At 36.3% G+C, this 22,182-nt stretch overlaps 1 protein-coding gene across 1 annotated transcript in view; it reads right to left on the bottom strand.

The window, feature by feature from the left end:
* Window positions 1-22,182, bottom strand: part of TENM1 (teneurin transmembrane protein 1) — an 831,368-nt gene that overhangs the window by 136,996 nt on the left and 672,190 nt on the right. The window contains exons 7-8 of the mRNA XM_056491567.1: window positions 18,332-18,572; window positions 5,962-6,200 (exon numbers count right to left, since the gene is read on the bottom strand). Coding sequence (XP_056347542.1) covers window positions 5,962-6,200; window positions 18,332-18,572 — 480 coding nt within the window. The remainder of the gene's footprint in view (window positions 1-5,961; window positions 6,201-18,331; window positions 18,573-22,182) is intronic.

Raw genomic sequence — 22,182 nt, 5'->3', positions numbered from 1 at the left:
GAGATACAGCTCATATGATGAACACTACCATACCTGTATTTCATTTATATTTTATTAGATGGCCCTTTTAAATTCAAAGTTTCTGATAAAATTCTAACATAAAAGTAGAGATTTTTCTTTTTTTAACATGCATTATGGATGTTATAGAAGAAGCTAAATTTGCAGGAGTCTGTAGTCAGTGGATCTGAAGAGACTGGAGGATGCCACAGGATTATGATGAATCTAATTTTTTTCCTCAGCCACCCTGCCCTGGCCATACAGTGGAGCTGTGCAGCGTAATTTTAAATGATCTCTCTCTCTCCAGTACAGAAGATCCTAGTCATACTACAAAGCTTTTCTTAGCTAAATTATTATGCTTCTTAGGTTAAAAAATATCATTAGGTAAAAAACACGTATTTTGCATAAAAGAAATATTAAAGGAAAGATCAGACATCATCTAATCTTTCTATAAATTTCTTTCATGGGCTATCTCAGCAAAGAGATGAAAAGTGAGTGTAACTTTACGCTGCTTACTCAGAGCCAGGTTTTTGCTTCACGTTACTGCAGTAAGTGAAACCAACAGGGCCACGTTCAGAACAAAAATTTGGGTCTTTACCTCTGAAATAACTGACCAGATCACTTACTTTATTCTACATTTACACAAAACAAACTGACAGTTCCAGACTGACCACCTCAGTCCCCAGAATTCTACTGTGTACTCAAGTAAATATCCACAAAGATACAAGCAATTTTTTCAGAACTTGCTTTGTAAACTGGATTAACCCGCCATCTGCTAGGAAGCCAATGATCTAATTTAATTTATTCTTATCTACCTTCTGTGTAAGCACAGCTTGTCAACTCCGGTGCTACATGTTTGGCAGAATGTGAATAAGAGCCTTGGCTGCAGTGCAAAAGAGACACTCAGTAGTGAGGAGACATCAAAAAAGTCCTGTGCAGTAAGTACTTACTACCTGTGAGATGAACTTCAAAGGACAAAATTCCTGCAAATGTGAAGCCCCTCCAAATTGCTGACCTCTACTAAAGGCTTCTGTTTAGCTTTCTCTGCTGTTTTACAGAATCTCAGTAGATCATCCCCCTGAAGCCCAGCAGAAGAGCTGCTATAGAATGTACATCAGCAGACTACTCCTTCTGCACCTGCTCTAAGTGCCAGAAAATTATTTGTTTCTGTAACTGCTAGCAGGTTCTGCTTATAAAACTGGATTTCACTGTGGTGTGAAGCCACAGATGCATCAGTGTCAGTTCCAGTAAAGATGAATTAATGAGAAAAATACTTGGACACAAGAGCCAGAACCAAAGTTCTGATCCTGACCTTTAGAAGAGGTGATTTTCTGTAAGCTTATTTTACAAATAAAATGCTATTTCATTCTGCTGTAAACAATTTCAGAACTTGAGACTTTTAATATTTGATTCAGTCTTCAGAGTATTTTTAAAAATCCATATTAAAGTGGTAAATTGTTTTGATCATCTAGGACATTTAATGAAATAAGGACTTCTTCCATGTATCTCTTATAGCCATCTTAACTCTCAGCACTCTCCTCTTTCTCAAGTAGTCTTCCCTTTATACCTAACATATTTTTATACCTGAAAATACAAATATACCCTCCTCCTAGAGGGATGATGGTTTCATTTTTCATTACTGAGTCATATTTTATACTTAGGAACAAACAAAACCTAGTCTTGGGCAACAGTAAATGTTTCTTCCCTGAATATTTAGAGATTTGTGACAGTGTCAGGCTCCTCAGTAAGACCCAGAGCAGACACCACAAGACCCGGAATCCAGGAGAGCAGACACCACAATTCCCAGATGAGAGATCCTGATGTATCTGTTGCAGTGAGAGTTCTCCCAATAAGGAGTTCAATGGCATTTCAATGTATCACAACATTTGCATAATCTTGAAAGATTTAGTGCTGTTTACTGTAGATTATATTATTCAGTGTACAGCAGTATATTTTCCCCTTGATCCCTCTCTGCATAATTCCTTTTTCTGCTACTGTTATACATTGTCTAAAGCAATGTAACCAATGTTATAAATCCATGCACTGAGATACATATGTCCTTAAAATTTGGCCTGGCCTTTCCCAATGTTGAAACCATCACTTCTCTCCCTTGTACATGGAGTGACAAATGACAGGTCACAGTGTCAGACAGCACAGAGGTTTTAACTTCCTTACCCTCCATGTGAATATAATTTAAGACCCAACACCCACCTCCAGTGCCTACTCATAAATAGTGATAATATCATGAAAGATAGGGACAACTTCATATTCATACTAGAGAATTCATTTGTATATAAAATAGTCATTTCATAGTCATGGATGGTTAAATCCAAGAACATGAGATGCAATTTTCAGAGGCACTGAACATTTGCATCACCTGCTGAAATCAATAGGAACAGTAGGAGTTCAGCACCTTTGATCAATAGGACCAGTGATTTGCAAGTCCAAAACAGCTGCTGATAAAATGGTAAAGTATTGTGGAAGCAAAATCCTACTCACTAATGGGCTAAAAACTACTAAATGAGCAGCCACAGCACCCATTGTATTGGGCTTAAAGGATATGATGTGGTGTTGCAAAAAAACAAAAGAAATACTATATTTCTTATTCTATTTCTTCTATTTGCCTAATTTACTCTTACATTTTTTGTCAAGACTCTCAGGCAGACCAGGAACTGCTGGTGGAGCTACTGCAGCCCCCCATGCATTGGTGAGAGGCACCAGCATCACCTCCCTGAGGTGTGTCCAACTGCTCATGTGCCTCACTGCCCACTTTGTGGGCTAATTCAACAACTGTGCCCCAGATTTACATGATTTACATGTCTAAACACATAGGAAAACAGAAAATAAAAAAGAAAAGTATGTAGGACATTTTCCATAGACAATTCACAATTACATATCTAACAGTCTGAAGATCAAACATGCACTTTATGAAATAAGGTTTTTTGGAATAACTACTATGACTTTAGAACCTATTCACAGAAATTACTCCCGTTGAAGTGCAAATACGTGTTTTTCTTGATAAACTAAATATTTTCAATAAATCTGCTGTTACACAATCATCAACAATGTTCTATAATTTCCTTACTGTCCATATAATAGTCAAATTTATTTCAGAAAGGCCAAATAGTAAACACAGTGATTTGTAGGCCAAAAGAGGATTAATGGAGAAATAGTATTTTTTTTTAACTGAGTAGTAATTCAAAGGAGAGAAAATACAGAAGAATTACATGTTCTTGTGTAAAACCTTCACTATTGAGTCTCACTGATAAGAGGGAAAGGCTGAAAAATAAAAGAACAGAAACATTTTCCTAGTTTACCTTTTGATTGAAAAGAAATCACAGCTTAGAGTACTCTGGCACAGGTCTCAGCTCATTACAAATATAAGAACCACTTGTAAATTTTGATCTGGAATAAGCTTCATGTCTCTAAGGCTTTGGAGACGTTCTGACTTGAGGCTGAGATTTTGGTTTCTTTTTAAAAGTTAACGTGTAGCTTAAGTATTAAATGGCAGTGAAAAATACTTGAAAAAGAACATCTGAGTTCTTAGATTATGAGAAGAAAAAGCTTGATGTTAAATTTTGATCAACACTCATTTGGCCTGAAATTGTAGTAAGTTAATGTAGGCTATGCCAAAAAAATAGAATGATGAAAACAATTTTGCCTTTTAAAAGTCTCCCTTATTTTTCCAGTAACAACTGCTGAGCTGATCACAGGTTAAGGTTGGTCCTGAAATTAAAATGAGTTTTGTTTTACAATGTGGGCCCATGTCTGTAGTGATTGCTCAGATACAACTTCCACTGACTTGAAGAAAACCTGATGGAGTGAGGGATCTGAATCATGATGAGCAAAGAGAAAACACTTGGAGGAGTGAATTTTAACTTCAGAGTTTACATATGGTCTGAATTTCTACATTTAACTACTTGTAGCATGCACATTTAAATTTTTGATGTGAACACATGCAAATGTGCAACCCTACAGAGGCAGTGAACTCTGGAAACAGTTTATATGCTATGATTCAAACTTAGCAAAAGGGAAAGAACTAAGGTATCTGAGTCATAAGAAGAGACCATAAACTTATTTAAATATTTAACCAACCAGAGATGGGCAGAAGGAATATTCACTTGGAATAAGCTAACTAATATTACCTGAATCTGCAGGAAAGCTTATGCAATTCAAAGATTTCTGGGGAAAACAAGTACAAATAATGGCATCCTAAAATTTTTTCTGAATCAGAACTGCTGGTTCAAAAATTTCTATTTTTTCCATGGAAAACATAAATAGTATTAATTTATAAAATGCAAACACAACTCAATTTTACCTGTTTCTGCCTAACTAAAGAAAACATGCTACACCCTTGCTTAACAAGATATGACAAACAGACACATCCACAGGAGAGTCACACAGAGATCTTTAATTCATGGTGACAAGGAGTGCTTCCAGCCTTCTCAGGCTGATGACATACACCAGTATATCCCTAGAAAGTTACAGAAATTTCAGTGGCAGACTGAAATCTAAACAGGGATGAGAGAGACAGTGCTTCATCCAGATAAAATCTAAATGGTGTGGGTGGGATAAAATGTGTAGCAAACAGATGAGGCTGCAAAAATGATACAGCCAGTCCTAACTGAGGGCATATGCTCGCCAGCTGTTATGTAAATCTGCAATTAATGGAGCTTACGAGATCCTCAGGTGCTTTCAAATCATCGTGCACCAGAAATGCTCAAATCTGCTTTCCCATATGCATTAGGTGAGGATGTTAGGAAAAAATCCCTCCTAATGAGCATCTTGCTGACAATAACCAAAACTTTGTAACTATGGGTCTGAAGAAAACTTCAGCGGGAAACAAGAAATTATTGAAATTTTAATAATATTCACTGTAGATACATTTATTCAGAGAGTATAGAAAGTCATTGGCCATTTATCAGTTTGGTGGTATCTGTACTTGTATCTCTGTCAAGTTTTACCAAGTATGAACTGCACCCCTTCAGGCAAACCAGGAATTATTCCCATTCAAGCTACAGGGCATCAGGAATACTCAGGCTCCTGCCACCTCTGAACTGCCATCTAAAACAACAGTCTAACAGTGTGTGTGAGATGGCAAAAATGAATTAGATTTCCCTATGTTTACAGAAGCCACAGTCACATTCTTAAATTCTACACATAGAATGTTCCTTAATATTTTCAATTCAGATTGAAAACCCAATGCAGTAATTAAAGTTCAGGCTAAATGCTATGTTGGAAATCACAAAGAACTGCTCTCCTATGTATGTAACCACATTGACTTCAAGCCATCTCCAATACACCTGTCCTCCAAAGAAAAACCCCAAAACAAGCCCCAAATCTGAGGAAGCCTTTCTAGCTACTCTGATAAACCTGTCCAATGAATTTTGCTAACAAAATGGCAAAGTGGGTACCATTTTTTAAACATAAATTCAATAAAGGGATAACAAAATTTATCTTAGACACCATAGTAATAAATTATTTTTTGAGCTAGTTGTCATTCTAGAAAATGATATAACAATTAGGAAGAAAACTGTGTAAGATTTAAATGGTGATGAGAGTGAAGAAATTTACTATGGGTAGCAAGGGAAAACACAATTAAACATTACCAGTCTTTCCAAATAATTCTCTAAGAGCAACAATATTGTAAGGCATAATATGAAAATCAAACATTTAAGAAAATATCACAGCAATTAAAATCAGTAGGAGTCCTCTGCTAGTATAAACATGTAATTTTGAATAATATTTCTCTGTTAGGCAGCATGAAGGTTAACAGAGTTAGAAAGTTAATGAGAATTCTATTTTCAACCTTTGGCCAATCCAGTGTTTTGTCTACCAGGATTTAAAAAGCACCAATGGCAAATATTATTATTAAAACATGATTTGCATTAGTGTAAAGCAAGCAAGATGACAGAGCAGAGGAGGTAAAAGAGTAATTCAGTAGAGGAAAGGATCAGGGCTTACCAATGACATAGGCGAGCAACAGTGCCAGGGTCACTGTGATAGCAGTGGCACTCAGAGCTGTGCACTTCCAGTTGCAACACCTGTAAGGTTTGTTAAAAGTGAAGGCAGGTCTGGAAAAGGTACTTCTAGGAAGAGGTCTAGGAGGTGGAGAGTAAACAGTATTGGATGTTAAGGGATAATTCTGACTGGCTGCGCTGAAGATAGCTGAAGACCCAGATCCATGCTTAAACAGGAAATGCCTACAAAGAGAAGACAAAGAATGATGTTGTAAAACCATTCTGTGATGTAAAAAGCAAAAGGAACTACATAAGCACTGTATAGTAAATACTGCATACAGCCACAGAAAATATCAAAGACAGAAAAATGTATATTTGAATACCCTCTGCAAGTTTTTTAACCGCACCACAAGATGTCCAGCAATGTTTTAGTGAAACAACACACCATAAATAAATTCTGAGCTAATTTCCCCATATTTAAAGTAATGCTGAGGGAAGGTTGTTTCTCAGTAGAGTACTGGGATCCTCCAAGATGAGCAGTCTGCATGCCTTTACAGAGATGTGACAGAGACACGGGAACTGTTACTGGAGGTATCCCCTCCATCCACACCTAGGAGATTTATTCACTGGAATATCCAAAAATTACTAAAGCCAGTGTCATTTTTTTTTTTTACCATGGAATATAGGAAATGAAAAAAAAAAAGTGACTACTTAGTCACGTGATTTACAAGGATAATCCATTCTGAAGAACTGTAGTTACTATACAGGTGAGCACAATTTCTTTACTGTTCTTAATTGAGCTATTTTGAGAGTAGTTTTTCTTCAAATGCTTTTGCCAACTGCAGTGATTCTCAAACATACTAAGAAAGAGTTCATTTGGAGACCTATTTCAGCATACTTTGCAGGACTGATTGCCTTCAAGAAAAAATAGCAAAGACTTATATTAGCACAAAAAATAAGATACAAAAATGTGCCTTGCAGAAGAGGCTGTGGTGCATAAGTATATATTGGCTCTTTATAGGAGGAAGGATGGTTTTTAAGGACTAGCAAGGACTCTCCAAGAGAATTTAGGAAAGGTTATTTAACATCAAACAATAACTTACTGCCTTCTTGCCTTTGTTTCATCTAAGGGATCAAGCTTCTTCAGTGGCCTCTTTTCTGACAGATGCATCTCTAAAACTCATGCCACAGCATGTACCCAAAGGAGTTTAGAGCATCTTGGTGCTCCTCTGTCTCAGGCTGAGAAAGCAAGTGACATGGTCCAGAATCTTTCCAATGGCAAATGTACACCTTTGGCAAGGCACAAGACAAGTTTTTGAATGCATATATGGATCAATCAATCCATGCTGGGAGAATTTCTCTGACAAATACACAGCGGGATGTACGCAGGATCAAACACTCAAGAGTATGAAACATTGTTATCCTGTGACATTTGACTTTAAGAATATTGTAAATACATGTTCCTGAAATGGTAATTGATAAAATGGTGTAATGAGTATGGTATTATGTATTTCCATTATAAGATTTTAAAAGAAAGGTTACGGTTTTCAAAATGCCAGCTTATAGAAAATAAAAAGGTATTACAGAGCAGTTTCATCTTTTAAAGAGCCCTTTAGTTACATAAAAAACAAAGCAAATGAGAATACAGGTTAGCTTGCATTGCAGTTTACAGGGCCTGTGTATCAGGAGTCTTAAGAATAAACCACAAGAATGAAATTTGAGTATTAGTTACTTCTGCTCCATGATTATTACCCAAATGAGCTGCACTCAGACAAAGCTGGACATCTGACCCTGACTGAGTACAGCATCCTGACAGTGCATTAGACAACACATTCTAGTTTTCCTTCCCACTGACTTCCACAGCTGTAGATACACACATTAGAAAGACAGCACAGCTCTCCACATTGTAATGTTATCTCTATTTTAGCTCAAAAATTATAAACTCATATATGGTAAAATAATAAATTCAAATGAAGTAATGTAACTGTTTACAGGACTATATAAACTGCTTTCTTCCTATCAGGCCATGAGAGCACAGCTGGTTATTTTGGATTCAATGCTTTGTTGTCACACATGAAAGCTTTTGCAAGTATGAGAAGTTTTTTCTCAGTCAGCAGTTAACGAGACACACAGTCACTTAGACTTTTGGTAGGAAAAAATGTCATGGCAAAATTCCTATTGATATTCAGGGAAACAAGCAAAATCACATAAAATAAGACGTTATTAAATAAAAGCATATACATATGAGAAGCATGCATGCATATATACATATACACACACATATATGCAAATATATGCAAATATAAAAGGTCAGTTGTACTTTACATGTTTTAATTCAAGACATAATGACAAAAATCTACTTATTTCATAATTTCTCATTCAAATTTTTTGGAAATTACAGCAAAAGGATCTGATACTGGCAGTATTGATTATCCTTTATGGTGCATAGCTCAAAGGTATCAGAAATAAAGGGAAGGAAATACTGAACAGAAAATTGTCATTATTAGGGGTCTAACAACCTGCAATCAATAGCTAGGAAAAAATTCATACTCTTGAACAGGACTTTATAACAGGGGCTTGATGACAAAGTGCAAGTGTGCAAAGTCACTTCTCTATTAGGAGAAGAGTATGCAGAACCTGAATCCAGCTCACTCTCTTTTGGACAGATGACTTCAGTCACGCAGAAGAGAATTTAAATTGCTCTAATTTGTAATAAAACTGAGATTCTGAAGCAATGGTACACTGAAACTGAGCTACCAGTGAAATAATGCTGAGAAAATGTTTAAAAAACCCAACTGTTTACAACTTCCATTTTTGGGAGCATATACTGAGTACCCAAAGACATTTCTATATAATTTGAAAAACACTGGTGGCACAAAGACAATTTTCCAAAGCCAGACTGTGACCATGTTCTCATAAACTCAGATGACTCCTCATCTGTCTGAGCACACCATGGTTCCCAAAGGATGTCAGGACAGACCAAACTGTTGCTATCAATTCCATAAAATAAGGCTCTCTTTCTAGAGAGCAAAATAATAAACTCTGCAGTTCAAAAGTTTAGATGTGACTGCAGCCTGATGTGTGCTTTAATATTTGATCTAAGAGAAAAGCTAAGGCCTGTGGTGGTTTTTTTTCTTTTTTTGGTAAACTGAGAACACAAGAAAAATCAGAGAATTTATAAGGGTGATTGATAACACCACTCCTTCCAAATGGAGAAAAACTAAATGCTCATAAAAACATCAAAAACATCCATAAAGATTATAATATTCTCTTAAAAAGAGCAATATAGGACATAGACTGTAAGGCATTCTTTTGTGAAATAAAAGTAATTAATTATTATTATTACACTAATACATAAATAAATATTAAAGGCTCAGTAATAACTTCACATATCGAAAAGGCAGTTGGAAAGCATTCCCTCTTTGAGGTAACCACAATGTCTGTTTGGCTGCTCATCCCTCTGTTCATCTCTACAAATGCAAGATTTTTGAACTTTGAATCCTCTCAAGAGAAGTTAAATGAAAGAAAAAGATCCTTCCAGGATCAGAGCCCTCCACACCAGCAAGGGAAGCAGCAAAAGGCCCAGTGAGGCTCCTTTGCCACACTGAGCTCTTTGCCCCCCTGCCCACCCCTGCCCAGCACAGCACACACCAGGGAGTGAAGTGGACCCAGCCACATTCTGGCTCACCAGGAGCAATGTCTCCACCTGCCACTGACATGCCCAGCAAAGGGGAAGGGAAGGGACTTATTGGGATGTTCAGCTGACACAAGGCCTGAAATCGGATCTGTTAGTCCTGCTGATGGCAGAACTGCTTTCATTCTCTGGAGAAGCACTTTCCTGTGGCTCATCCAAGTGCTCTTGTTTAACCTCACAAGGAATGGCAGATAACTCCAAGAGCACAGGTCATACAAATGAATTCTTAGTTAGGAGAAGGTTAGAGAAGAGTTCATCACTTTACATGTCTCTCCATCAGGATATTTCATTGTGTACTTTTGGCTCTTTATCTGGAACAGCAATTTAAGTCTTATAAAAGCTTGAAGCAATATCCCAACTGAATTCATGTGGCAACAATATAATACTATTACAGAAACCAGATTAACCCCACAAAGAATTCTGTGATTAAATTCTGAGAAAATATTTTCGTATCCTGATACTGTAGAAATGCCCCTCAACTTTGTCAAGGTCTTGGTATCACTTCTATAACTTTCTATGCATTAACTCTGTGCCAAGCCCAAACCTTCATTTGTTCCTATAAAATGCTTTCTTTCCATTTCCATTCCATTAAAAACCATGAGTTTGTAAGAAAAAAAAGAAAGAAGAACAACAGCAGACTTGAAAGAGAGCCAACAGATAAGTTAGAAACACAAATCTTGCTATACCTTGGCAAAAAAATCAGTCTGCATTTATCCTGAATAAACTGAGTAGGAATACATTTGTACTGGATAAACTGAGTAGGAATACATTTGTACCCGTATATGTTTCACATTCAAGAAGTAGTTACCTAAAGCATTACAAATTACTGCAAAGCTATGTGATAGAAAAACTGAGAAGACCTCAGTTCAACCATTTAAACTGCTCAATTTCAACTATATTTTATAGCTGCATATGTATGTAATTGTATATCTACACTGATATCTAATTGAAGTAATTCCTTTAGATGTCAACAGAAGTGAAATGAAAATCTGTAAGAGGCATAGCAGATGAAACATAAGAAGGATTCTGTTTTTTGGCATAGCTGAAAATATTCAGAGATGGCAGCCAAAAGGGATTTGGAACCGTTATGGTTGCCCATCTATTTTGGCAAACACTGAAGAAGACATTGGTACCTGCCCATTTTAAGTCATTTAGTATTTCCTGTGACAGTAGTAAGAAGCAGAAATTCGCTCTCTCCTGGTTTTCTATCCATTCTATTCTGTACTCCAAGTGGAAGCAGAAAGGACACTTCTAAACTTACTTAATAATCAGAATATGTTTTTTTTATAAATCTCCCATATCACTCTCAACAAACTACACAGTATAAAACCAAGGCAACTATTATATACATAAAAATCAAGACACCCTCTTGATCACAAATATATACATACTATACCCTCATCTTGAAAACCAACCCAGGAAAATAGTATCTGAATATAAGATATGACTTATAGATAGAACTGACCTATAATTTTATAGATTTTGTTTTACCTTTTTGTGTACAAAAACAATGGGAACAAGGATGGGCATGGGTGAAGGAAGACAGAAATTGCCATGAAAACTACTTATCTAATTTATTTTATAATTCGGTTTTTCCATGTATATAATTGAATTAAATTTGAACCCCCCCCCCAAACTATCTTTGGGAATAGAACCACTTTGTTAAAAATTCCTCATTGAGCTGCACTTGCTTTTTGAATCATTCAAAAAGAATTGCTTCCCTTTATTCACTCATGTTTTCTTTACATAGCATCTGAAAGCTGAGCTGTGACCCTGGATGAGAAAGGGTGTAAAAGAAATCTGTATCCCTCGCTTTTTGCTCCAGTACTGAACAACAAGTGATGCAATGCTGGCTCACTTTGTTGTTGCTGTAAGCAAGTTAGGCCTGTTAACCAGGTGACTAAACTTTCAAGTCTCTGGCAGAAATCTGGGACAATAATTATATAAATATAGGATGGTGCCAAAATCAATCAACAGTTTCTAGAATGGAACTATTGTCCAAAATACAATTCTTTTCTGCTTTAATTTGCTCTTTAATGAAAAAAAAAAAACAAACCTAAAATTACCACACAGAGGACATAAATCACTATTGCATATAACAGTATAGGCTTTGTTACTCAGACACCTGGTGACATCTCTACATTAAATCAATAATTTTCAAAAGTGCTTTTCTCTGGCTGAGAATTTTGCTGTAGCACTCCAACTCAAACAACAGCTGAGTAAAATAACCAATGCACACAGAAATGTGTGATTTAAGGAAGGAATAATCTCATTAATCCATTTTTTTTTCATCAACAAATTTTAAGATTATTTTGTGGAAAATATGAAAAACAGCGGTTACAATAATATTTATTTAAGTCATATAAAGTACATAATATTTGCAGAGTACTTAGAAACCATGAATCAAGAAGGATAAAAATCCCAATATTGTAATTTTGTTGCCTATATTCCATGGTTGGAAGCATGACTTAAAGAAAGGAATGAGTAACTGAAGTAGTTGCCTCTCAGTTCTCTTTGTCATTGATTTCCTCCTATGAATGTTCATGCATATTCTGACTTTTGTTACCAGAATTTCAGTCTATTTCTAAGTACCAACACTCGCATATGATCTAATCCAAGCTGTACAGCTACTGTGACAAATAAGAAAAAGTTTACCTGACAAGAGATATATCACATTAACTACATAAATACACTTAAGTCTTTGAAACCAGATTTCCTAGAAATAGCTAACCAGAAAACAGAAAATTTCTAGGCAGTAACATTACACATAATATCTGATTTTTTTGGAAATGAAGAGGTAGAATTGTTTTCATGTCCCTGACATCTTCTCACAACCTAGACCCTTTGTATTAACCTGTATTTATTGATCTCTTTCAAAATTTAGATTCAGTCTGTTTCTGGTTTTGTAAATAGAAACACTATTTCATAGAAAGCTAAAAGGCTGCTTGCTTATTGGTGGCCATAAAATCACAACATAACTTTACATTTAGTTTTAACTTTATATAGCATCACATTATTCAAAATAATGAGCAAGGAGTATCTGCAGCATGATCGTTCAAGTTACTATATTTAGCTGCTATAAAAAGCCCTTAAAAAATACTATCCCACTATTCCAGGGAAGCCCACAGCAGAGCTTCTCACAAAGAAAAAATACAATAGAGTGTATGAACAATTTAAATCACCCTACTGTCCTTAGTGACTGGACCTCAAACTAAGCAAAAGCAGGACCCTCAGGTGCCATTGCAGCTGCTATGAAAGTTGAACTTCATTGTAGCTGACAAATTTTTATATTTTTATTTCCATAAAAGACACCTTCATTCTCACATTATTAAATTTAAGGTCATATTTACAGCTTTTATTTTCAGTTCATGGTGATATTGACAGTCTTCAATTAATCTTTTGGAATTTAGAAGACAAATATTTTTAGATATTTTCTGCTGTGCAGTGAAAACACATGGGATTCAGAATGAATTTAAAACCCTCACCATGTGTCTGTTTCTAATATGGTCAGCCTCTATATATGTTGATTTATTGTTTAATTAGGTAGAAAATGAGAAAAAACAAGAGAAATGTCATAATAGCAAATATTGGCCAATGTAATTTAAAGAAAAGATCATAAAGGAAGCCTTCCCTGCATTTATTCTTGGAATAGCCCCAAATCCAGTCATTTAACTCAGGAGTAGGCTCCATTGAATTGCTCAAGTAGAAAGTGTCTCCCTGTTCGGTGGCTTATGATCATCAACACCTGTTTGCCTTGGGAGCTGTAAAAAGCTGCTCTGTTTGCTATGGAAACCTTGAACTGGGAAAAAAATCAAGGCACAAGAAAGTGCTTTCTGAGTCTCTGCACTGGAGGCAAGATTTACGAGATCCACAAGATGTTCAAATGCACAGACCAAGAAGAAAGATCAAGCCTTCCAAGAGCTCACACTGAACAGTGAATTTCTAGATGCATTTTTATTTAATTGTTTTTCCTTTTGAAATTACTCCAGCTTACACAGAAAGGGACTATGTACAGGTGTCTGTGATTTGAAAGGCTATCAGTGTATTTCCTGAAGAGAAAAAATAATTATGAGGTTGATTTAAAAAGAACAAAGCTAAACCATAGTACAGAATAAATCACTTGCTTGTTAAGATCAACCCTATATCCAACAGAAATATAATCAAGTTATTTTCAGGAAAACAAATACAGTAATCATACCTATACACCTTAAATATCCATATAACATGGAAAGGAATTATTCCATCTATATGATGATTCAAATATACTTCTTGAGCTCCAAAACTCTCAAAGTTTTCAAGTGTTTAGAGACATAATCAAACTCTAGGGGTCTGAAATATTGCTGAGTTGTAATTAAAATTGTAACTGCCTTGAACCCCAAATACTCCTCCTATTCTAGTACTTCAAAGTTTTATATAAATTAATGATAATTGAATCTCAGATTTATGGTCTGGTACCTCACTGTCCCCTTAGAGGAGCTATTACCATGGTGATAAGATTGCTTAAATTAAGCTGTCTTTTTCCACAGGACTTGGCTCATTGACAGTGCAGTGAAGGGAGATTTCAGTCCATTCAGCACAGCATTAACCTTACTGCCAAAATTGCTACATGGGCTACAGGAACTAGAAATTTGATTTTTAAAAGGAAGGAAAACGCAAATATCTTAAATACAGATGCACAAAACAGGAGTAAAAGCTCCAATTTGAAAAAAAATCAAATTTAGCTAAATTTTGAGATTTAGACATAAAAATTCTAATGCTTTGGTAATCTATGTCAAAACTTAACTCAAAATAAGTGTGACCAATGGTATATCTGTAAGGGATCTGTAACAGACTATAAGGAGAATAAGAAAAATGTCAGGTGAAAATCCCAACTTAATATCTAGATTTTACTATTTCTTGGTGATTTGACTGAAGTGGGAAAATAAATAGCAAACAGCAGGAAAAAAAACAAACCAAGAAAGCATATATGGAAACAAATACTGAGTTAACTAGAAGGGCATGGAGAAAATGAAAACATTCCTTTGAGTTACTGGGGTTTAATACTTACTCCATAAAAAGTAGTAAGCTATGTTCAGATGGGGCTGTCAGAGATAATAACTATGTATTACACTGCAAATCACAAGATTTGAAGCATTAAAGCGAAGTATCTATGGAGCCTGAAAAAACAATTATTTTAGTGGAAAAGAAGGGAATAGGCAATAGGTTGCAAGTACTTTATTCTGGTGGAGAGGGAAAAAATCAATTTTTGTAGGAGTCCAATAACATTATCCTAAAAAAGAGAATCAGTGTTTCCCAATTTTTTATGTGGTGTGAGAGATCCTTGCAGTCTTTTTCTGGCAATGCTAAAAATTATTTCTGTGTGTGACAATGAAATTACTGCATGTTCCTAAGTAATTTTAATTATGGCTATGTTTATTTTTCCCAAACTGTGTGTGCATGCATAGATGGAAACTGCTTTGCATCTCTGGGCCCATTACAGTGCTGAAGGCTGCAGCAGTCAGTCACCAGTTTGAGCTGCAGGTACAGCCATTCTCCAATTCCCTCAGCAGCAGGTGTTCAATAACATGTCCTCTGGAGTATTAAAGCTGTTCTTAATTCTTATTTTTATTTGGGTTGCTTATAATTAGAATAACTGCTAGAGTTAGGGAACTGGCCTTGGCAACAACACACAGACTCCAATTTTAGCTTTGACAAAAGCTTGTGTGAACTTGAACAAGTAATTTCATCTTTCCAAGTCAGTCTTATCATTAAACAGTTGCATTAGTAAGTTAGGTCTTGACAAAACTGCTTTGCAGATTTGTGCATGTAACACCTCTAGATGAAGCATAAAAAAAAATTTCTGATTTGCCCTTTTCTATAAAAATGTAACCATGTTTTACTGTACAAGAAAATTTCAAACACATATGCCACAGTATATGTCTTTACTGCAGCCCTTTGCCATCTAATGTAGGCTTTCAAATTCTAATTATGTAAGGGTACATGTTAATCTGAGTATTGCAAACATTCTCAGAGCTAGAGAATTTTCTTTTACATAAATACGACACATTATCATTATGAGCAGACTCATAAACTTGCTTAGTTTCTGTCTGTCCAGAGTGAATAGGCTTAACAGTCCCATGATTAGTTCTAGGATATCTTGTCCTCTCTGAAAATTCTCTAACATTCCATGGCAGTAGATAAAATATCGAATACATGTTCTGTTTATGGATTAACAGGAGATACAGTTGGAAGAAAAGCTGTACATGTGTATTCTGATTTTTTTGCCTGGTTGTTACAGAAGGGAATATTTTACTGTCTAAGTCTTCTTTTTGATTGCAAATGTTCCAAATTTAACAACAAAAAAGTCTGCTTAGATATATTAGATATGGAGATATTAGCTAGATTTGGTACTATTAAAATCTTGAAAAATACTGGTATTATTAAAATTTGGTATTATTAAAAATATGAGAAACATATAATTGAAATGTTTATTTTGTAGGATTATTTTTAATGGTCAGCTAAACATTAATGGAGAAGGAAGGCAAGGGAATCCAGATACTAGGCCAAAGCACCAGAATCATTCCCTGGTAAAGGAAGAAAAAACAAGCTGCAAGCCCTTTATTTTCTCTAAGGCTGTACTGTGCACTGTAGATTTCTGGGAAGTGGTGATCACAAATGCTTCTTCTTACAGTGTTCACCTGCTATAGCACTTGTCTGCACACAAACTGCAGATATATCCTGGCAAACAGACTCTCAGATTTTCCTTATAGATTAGCCTACCTTTCAGCCAGCTTCGTGAGAGGCTTCTGGGAGTGACCACTAGGGCATAAAATCAGCTGAAACAACGACTGAAGGGTCAGAAGGTGGAAAATTCCCAGACTCTGTGAATGACTAATGTGTAGCACAAAGAATGTTTTCCAATCTGAATTCCTAATTCACTGCACAGCTCTTTATATAATTAGAGATATAGCTATACATCTCTGTATTTGTCCTTTATGAGAAGTTTCAAATTTTCAAAAAATAATAAGAAATCAGAAAATTTAAACTGAACTTGAAAGAAAAAATAAATTGTGAAGTATTGTGCCCCAATAAAGTCTGATGGAAATGTAGTGAATGGGGATGCAGAGTGACTTAAAAAGATCTACCTGATTGTTAACTGAAGAGAACCAAAAGTTCAAAGGACAGAATACCCAGAGATCACCTTTCTTGCAGCAGAAAGTATAGACAGATATATAAACTTGTTACACCAGAAACAGCAGAGATTTATCTTTATAAAGACCGTATAAGCAGAAGCTTCTAGCTCCAGAAGGATCAGCTGAACTAAAATGTTGTTTGTGTTCACTTTTGCAGAAAAATTTCCATCCTCCTTGATTCTTCTTGAAATTTGTCCTTACTTGACAAATAACTAAAGTTTTATTTTGGAATGAATTGGTGTATTCTTCAATCCCAACTTAATAGCAGAACTAAAACTTGACACTTCTGATGACCAGCAGAAAAGTATTTAAGACCTTTATTAAGATTAATATTTGGAATAAAACGAAACCAACCTTATTATAAAAGAAAATATCTAGGTTTCAGTGATTAATTGTGACTACTGGGCCTTGAACATATGTGTTAAAAAGCCCCATACATCTCCATGCATAATACCTTATATTTTCTGGATCCTATTAGGTGGATGTTAGAAATTTATCTGTTTCACTAAACACAATTTTCACAAACTTTTGCACTTTATGTGCTTTGAAATGGCAAAACCCAAAGGAAACCCTAGTTAAAACCTCCTGGTGCTCTGTTGATCATGAAGAGGAAGACTGAAAATCAAGATCCTGTTTTAAAAATCAAGTCAGCAAACACAGCTATAGTTGAAGGCCATCAAATTAGCTAATACTAATCAGGAACAGGTGAAAAAAAAAAGGCTTATTATAGTCAAAAAGTCAGAGGAGATTGTGCAGAGCTTTGGGTAGTGAAAATAAGTTGCCTGAATACGGAATGTGTTTGCTCTCAATTGTTTTTTGCAGTAGATTATTTGTGTAAATTGTGAATGATCCTTAATTTGAACCCACCCTTCCCCAGCTCCCAGATATAAGTCTTGCCATGTCCAATACCTGTCTCAGTATCGTTTCTCCTTTGCCAAATGATTATCAAATTATATTCTTTGGCTATATATGCAATAAAGTATTAAAATATGTATTGAGAAAAATATTATTTTAGTATTATTTCTGGTCTTTTCTTATCCACAGGAAAGCTACAGCCTGACTAAATGATCTCCAAAGGTCCCTTCAAACCCCAACCATTCCTGACCCTGTGTGACTCAGTGTCAAAGTATATTGATTAAACCAAAATTCAATTTGCTGGTTAAAAAATGGTCCTGGGAGAACGTGGAGGGTAAGACAAACACACACGCACAAATCCCGACTGCAGGTAGCCATAAAATGCCACTGTAACCTACACACATTAAAGGCATCACTATCTTCCAAAACTCTGCATAATGTGCTTTTTTGAGTATTACTGATCTAGATGAATCAAGCAAATAAGGCCTCAAGTGGCTATTTGAGATGGCCTCAAAGCACAAGACATTGGCATGTCCGGACAAACAGGCTTGTAAGTGCCCACTGCCAGCCTGTGTCAATGTCAGGCCTCCTCTCCATCTAGCTCCTTTTTCCCTCGACGTCTGAGATGCCCTGGGCACAAGCTTGGTCCATACCTGGTTTCCAGTGGGATGTTGCTGTTCAAGACCCAGCTGTTGTGCAGATGCACCGAGTCCTGCGTGCTGGTGGGGGGCGCGGGGGCCGCAGGGCTGGGCTGGCTGCGCGTGGTCATGGATCTCCTCTGCAGGGAGTCGGCCGAGGGCGGCGGCTTCCGCGCACAGGTGCAGGCGTGCGGCGGGGGCGGCGGCGGCGGCAGCGGCCTGAAGGTGAACTGGTTGTGAGGGCTACCAGGCATGTCTGAAACAATGAAAAGACAGCCAAACACACGGAGGATTATCATTTTAGAAAGATCGAGACTGTCTTTAGATGTTGCTTTGCAGTTAGTGGTTCATTTATGTCCATCTTAATTAAAAAAGCAAAGGGGAGACTAAAGTCTTAAACTGAAGGAGGAGAGATTTACATGAGACATTAGGAAGTAAATCTTTGTTGCAAGGGTGGTGAGGTTCTGGAACAAGTTGCCCAGAGAAGCTGTGGCTGACCCATGACTGGAAGAGTTCAAGGCCAGGTTGGACAGGGCTTGGAGCAACCTGGTCTACTGGAAGGTATCCCTGCCCACAACCTGGGGTTGAAACTGGTCCCTTCCAACCCAAACCATTCTGTGATTCTGCAATACAATTATTATTGGGAATAAAGCATTGTGCTTTATAATGTTCTTTACCCTGTTTCCTGTAAATGTTGCTGCAATATTTCAAATAATTTAAAATATAACAGTCTATTGAAACAGAAACTATCAGATACAGACGCATCCTACAGCACTGTAATTCAACAATAACAGCAAAACAAACAAAACAAAACAAAAAAAAAAAGGAAAAAAGGAAGGTGGTATAACATTCACTTAATTTGTCAGGATTTTTTGGGGATGAAGATAAAGAACATATAAATTGACACTGAATGGCAGCACAGATACCAACGGTCTTCACAAGGTATAATTCTAATTTAAAACATATATGAAAGAAATAGCATAAAAATTAGTCTTGCACTTCAATTAGACAGAGAAAATGACTGAATAAGCCCTACCCACTAACAAACCTTTTTCATAAACCAATGTTAACACATTTCTGTAGTCTGCTACTGCATTTTTTACATGAGAGATGAGAAAAGGTCTCTGAAGTGCTAATAATCTGGACAACCAAGAAAAGGTTTTATGGCAGCTAAAGGCAGACAAGCTGGCAGGGAGCTTACAGCCACTGGACCAGTCTGAGAAGGAGACCAAGTCAAAGATGCCTGTGGTGGGTACCCAAGGCCCTTCTCCCTGTGCTGCCACTGCCCTATGGGACCCTCAGGCTCCCCCCTAGTACCCCAAAGTGATGTTGTACATGAACAGGGTTCTGTTCTGTGCTAACAAATGCTGCCACACATCTCAAGGTGCCTCAGCCTGAGCCACTGAGCTTCAATATTCCTCCAAATCCAAAAGGACAACAAAGACACAAACATGATGCAACAGTACTTTCAAGGAACAATAAAACCTTGTTTTCTCTACTTCCCCAAAGTCTCCAAAGACAGCCAGACACACAGCTATGGACAATAGCAAACACAAAAAGAAGGTAGTGGTAAAAATTACTGCCAGATTGAGTGATCTGAGCACTTGTTAATCTGAAACTCCTCCAGCTACTTTACCTCAGTGTCTAATGCAGCTTTATCCCAATTCTGTATTCACCCTCACTCTCCCTTTTACCTTAGCAGATGTCCAGTTAAATTTGCAGAAATCCAGCTGAGTGAAGCTCTGATGAGCCTGCAAAAACTCCCTGTAAGGAACTGCTGCCATCTATTTACAACACATACTTTCTTTACATTATGATATGATGTGTCTTCAAGGTGAAAGACGAAATGGTATTCCCTCCTTTCCTGGAATGGCTGTGGAAAAAAAGCACCTTTTTCTCTGTGGCAGTCCCAATTTACCCCAGCTGGAGAAACAAGGTTGTTTAGTGCTTCACAGAAGCTTTTCAATGCTGTGGTAAGCAAAGCTGTCATGGATTTGGCTCAGGCTTAATCCTTTTAATTTCACTGATCTTTTATCAAGGCAGCATTCTTACAGTTGCACTAAGGTTTATGCTTTACTATTCGTTTGCATACACCAGAAAAGCATTTCTAAGCATATTAGAGAACTGGAGACCTCAGTAAATTAAATCACTGGAGTCAACAGTCCAGGGCTCCAAAATAATCTGCTAAGGCACTTCCATATAATAATTAATCTAGGTAAATCCTGTATCCCGCTATTTTAGAGTTGAAAGCTACCCAAATTTTGTGCATAATATTTGATGTCCAACAGCCTTACATATTTGATCAACGACATTTCCTTACTTAAGGTATCAATCTTAAATCCACTCTACAGAAAATCCGCAGGATTATTATGCAACCTATAATTTGCATGACAAGCCATTTCAATGGTTGAGCCACTGTCCTGTTAGAAACTGCTGATTTTTGCCAGGACACACAGTTAGACTCTGCAAGGTACACCAAGAGCTGTGCAATAAATGCTGAGCAGACAAGGTGACTGCTTCTCTAGGTATTTGGGAAAAAACCTATATAATCTATATGGCAACACATCTTTTAGTTCCCTTCTTCCCCTTTTATCTATCCTGCCCTTATCCTGTCAATGACACACAACTGTCTGACAGAGTTTAGTTTGTTCCCTGCAATAGACTGGTTCTGCTTTTGAACCATAAAGTCTCTCTAGCTCGTAGGGTAACTTATATCTCCCAGTGCAATTTATCACAATACATCAACACACCAGATTTCCTAGGGGGATTCCTTTTTAATTATCACACTTGTCACCCTTTCATCTAGTTACTGGCATTACAGAAAACCTCACATTGGAGGCTGATTATTTTGGTGATTTAAAAAGTCTTCTTCATCAGACCCTCATTTCAGTAAAGCACCGCAAACTCATTAGGCTGAGAATCAGCCTGAGTTTCCAATTAGTTTTTACAGACTTTTTAATTTGGCAAAGTTGTTTTTATTTCACTTGAAAATAAGTCTATATCTCATTATTTTTATAACACAAAAAAATATTGCTTGGGATATAAAGCAGCATTAAATCTAAATATGCACACTTAGGATTCTTCAGGACTCCAAATAAACAGTAGACTATGTAAAATAGCTTACTGCAAAATCATTTAAATACCTAAAAGGGAAAATTATGCAAGATAATTTGTCTAAAACCAACAAGCTTCCAAAATGTATGAGAGTGATATAGGAATTAGCTTACCTAATATTATCTGTAACAATTACTCCTTTTATTTTTAATGGCTGCTAATAATCTCCATATGTTTTTAATTCTTGTACATTAAAACATTTATTTATCATATGCAAATACAGACTTATTTGTTTTCATTGTCTTCATTGATGTGACAGAAATTTCTATTAATCTAAAAGTGTAGCTATATAATATATATATATAAAATATAATATATATATTTCAGCTCAAACTTTACACTTGGAATAATTTGCTTCAAATCAGATTTCCACCTGAGGAGTAACCAAGCCAGAAATTATTCTCTTGGTCTTCATCATTGCCCTTTTCATCTGCATTTAGCTCATCTCTTTAGACAAAAGAAACTGTTTAGAAAATTTGTAAATTCTTTCCCCTGAGAAGTAATTTTCTTAAAATAGTCCTCTCCTTTCAGTAGAGCACTTCTAGAACTCTGAAGTTTCCTGAAAAGATCCAGACAACCTTTACTCCAACTTGCATATTCCCCATTCACTTCACAAACTCTACTCAAACTTCTTTCCACCTGTTTTTTTTTTTTTTGTGTGTGTTTTTGTTTTGTTTTGTTTTGTTTTTTTGTTTGTTTTTTTGTTTGTTTGTTTGTTTGGGTTTTTTTGTTTTTTGTTTTTTTGTGTGTGT

Source organism: Oenanthe melanoleuca, chromosome 4A, assembly GCF_029582105.1.
Source record: "Oenanthe melanoleuca isolate GR-GAL-2019-014 chromosome 4A, OMel1.0, whole genome shotgun sequence".
NCBI classification, from domain to species: Eukaryota; Metazoa; Chordata; class Aves; order Passeriformes; family Muscicapidae; genus Oenanthe; species Oenanthe melanoleuca.
This window is presented reverse-complemented; position numbering and strand designations above follow the sequence as displayed.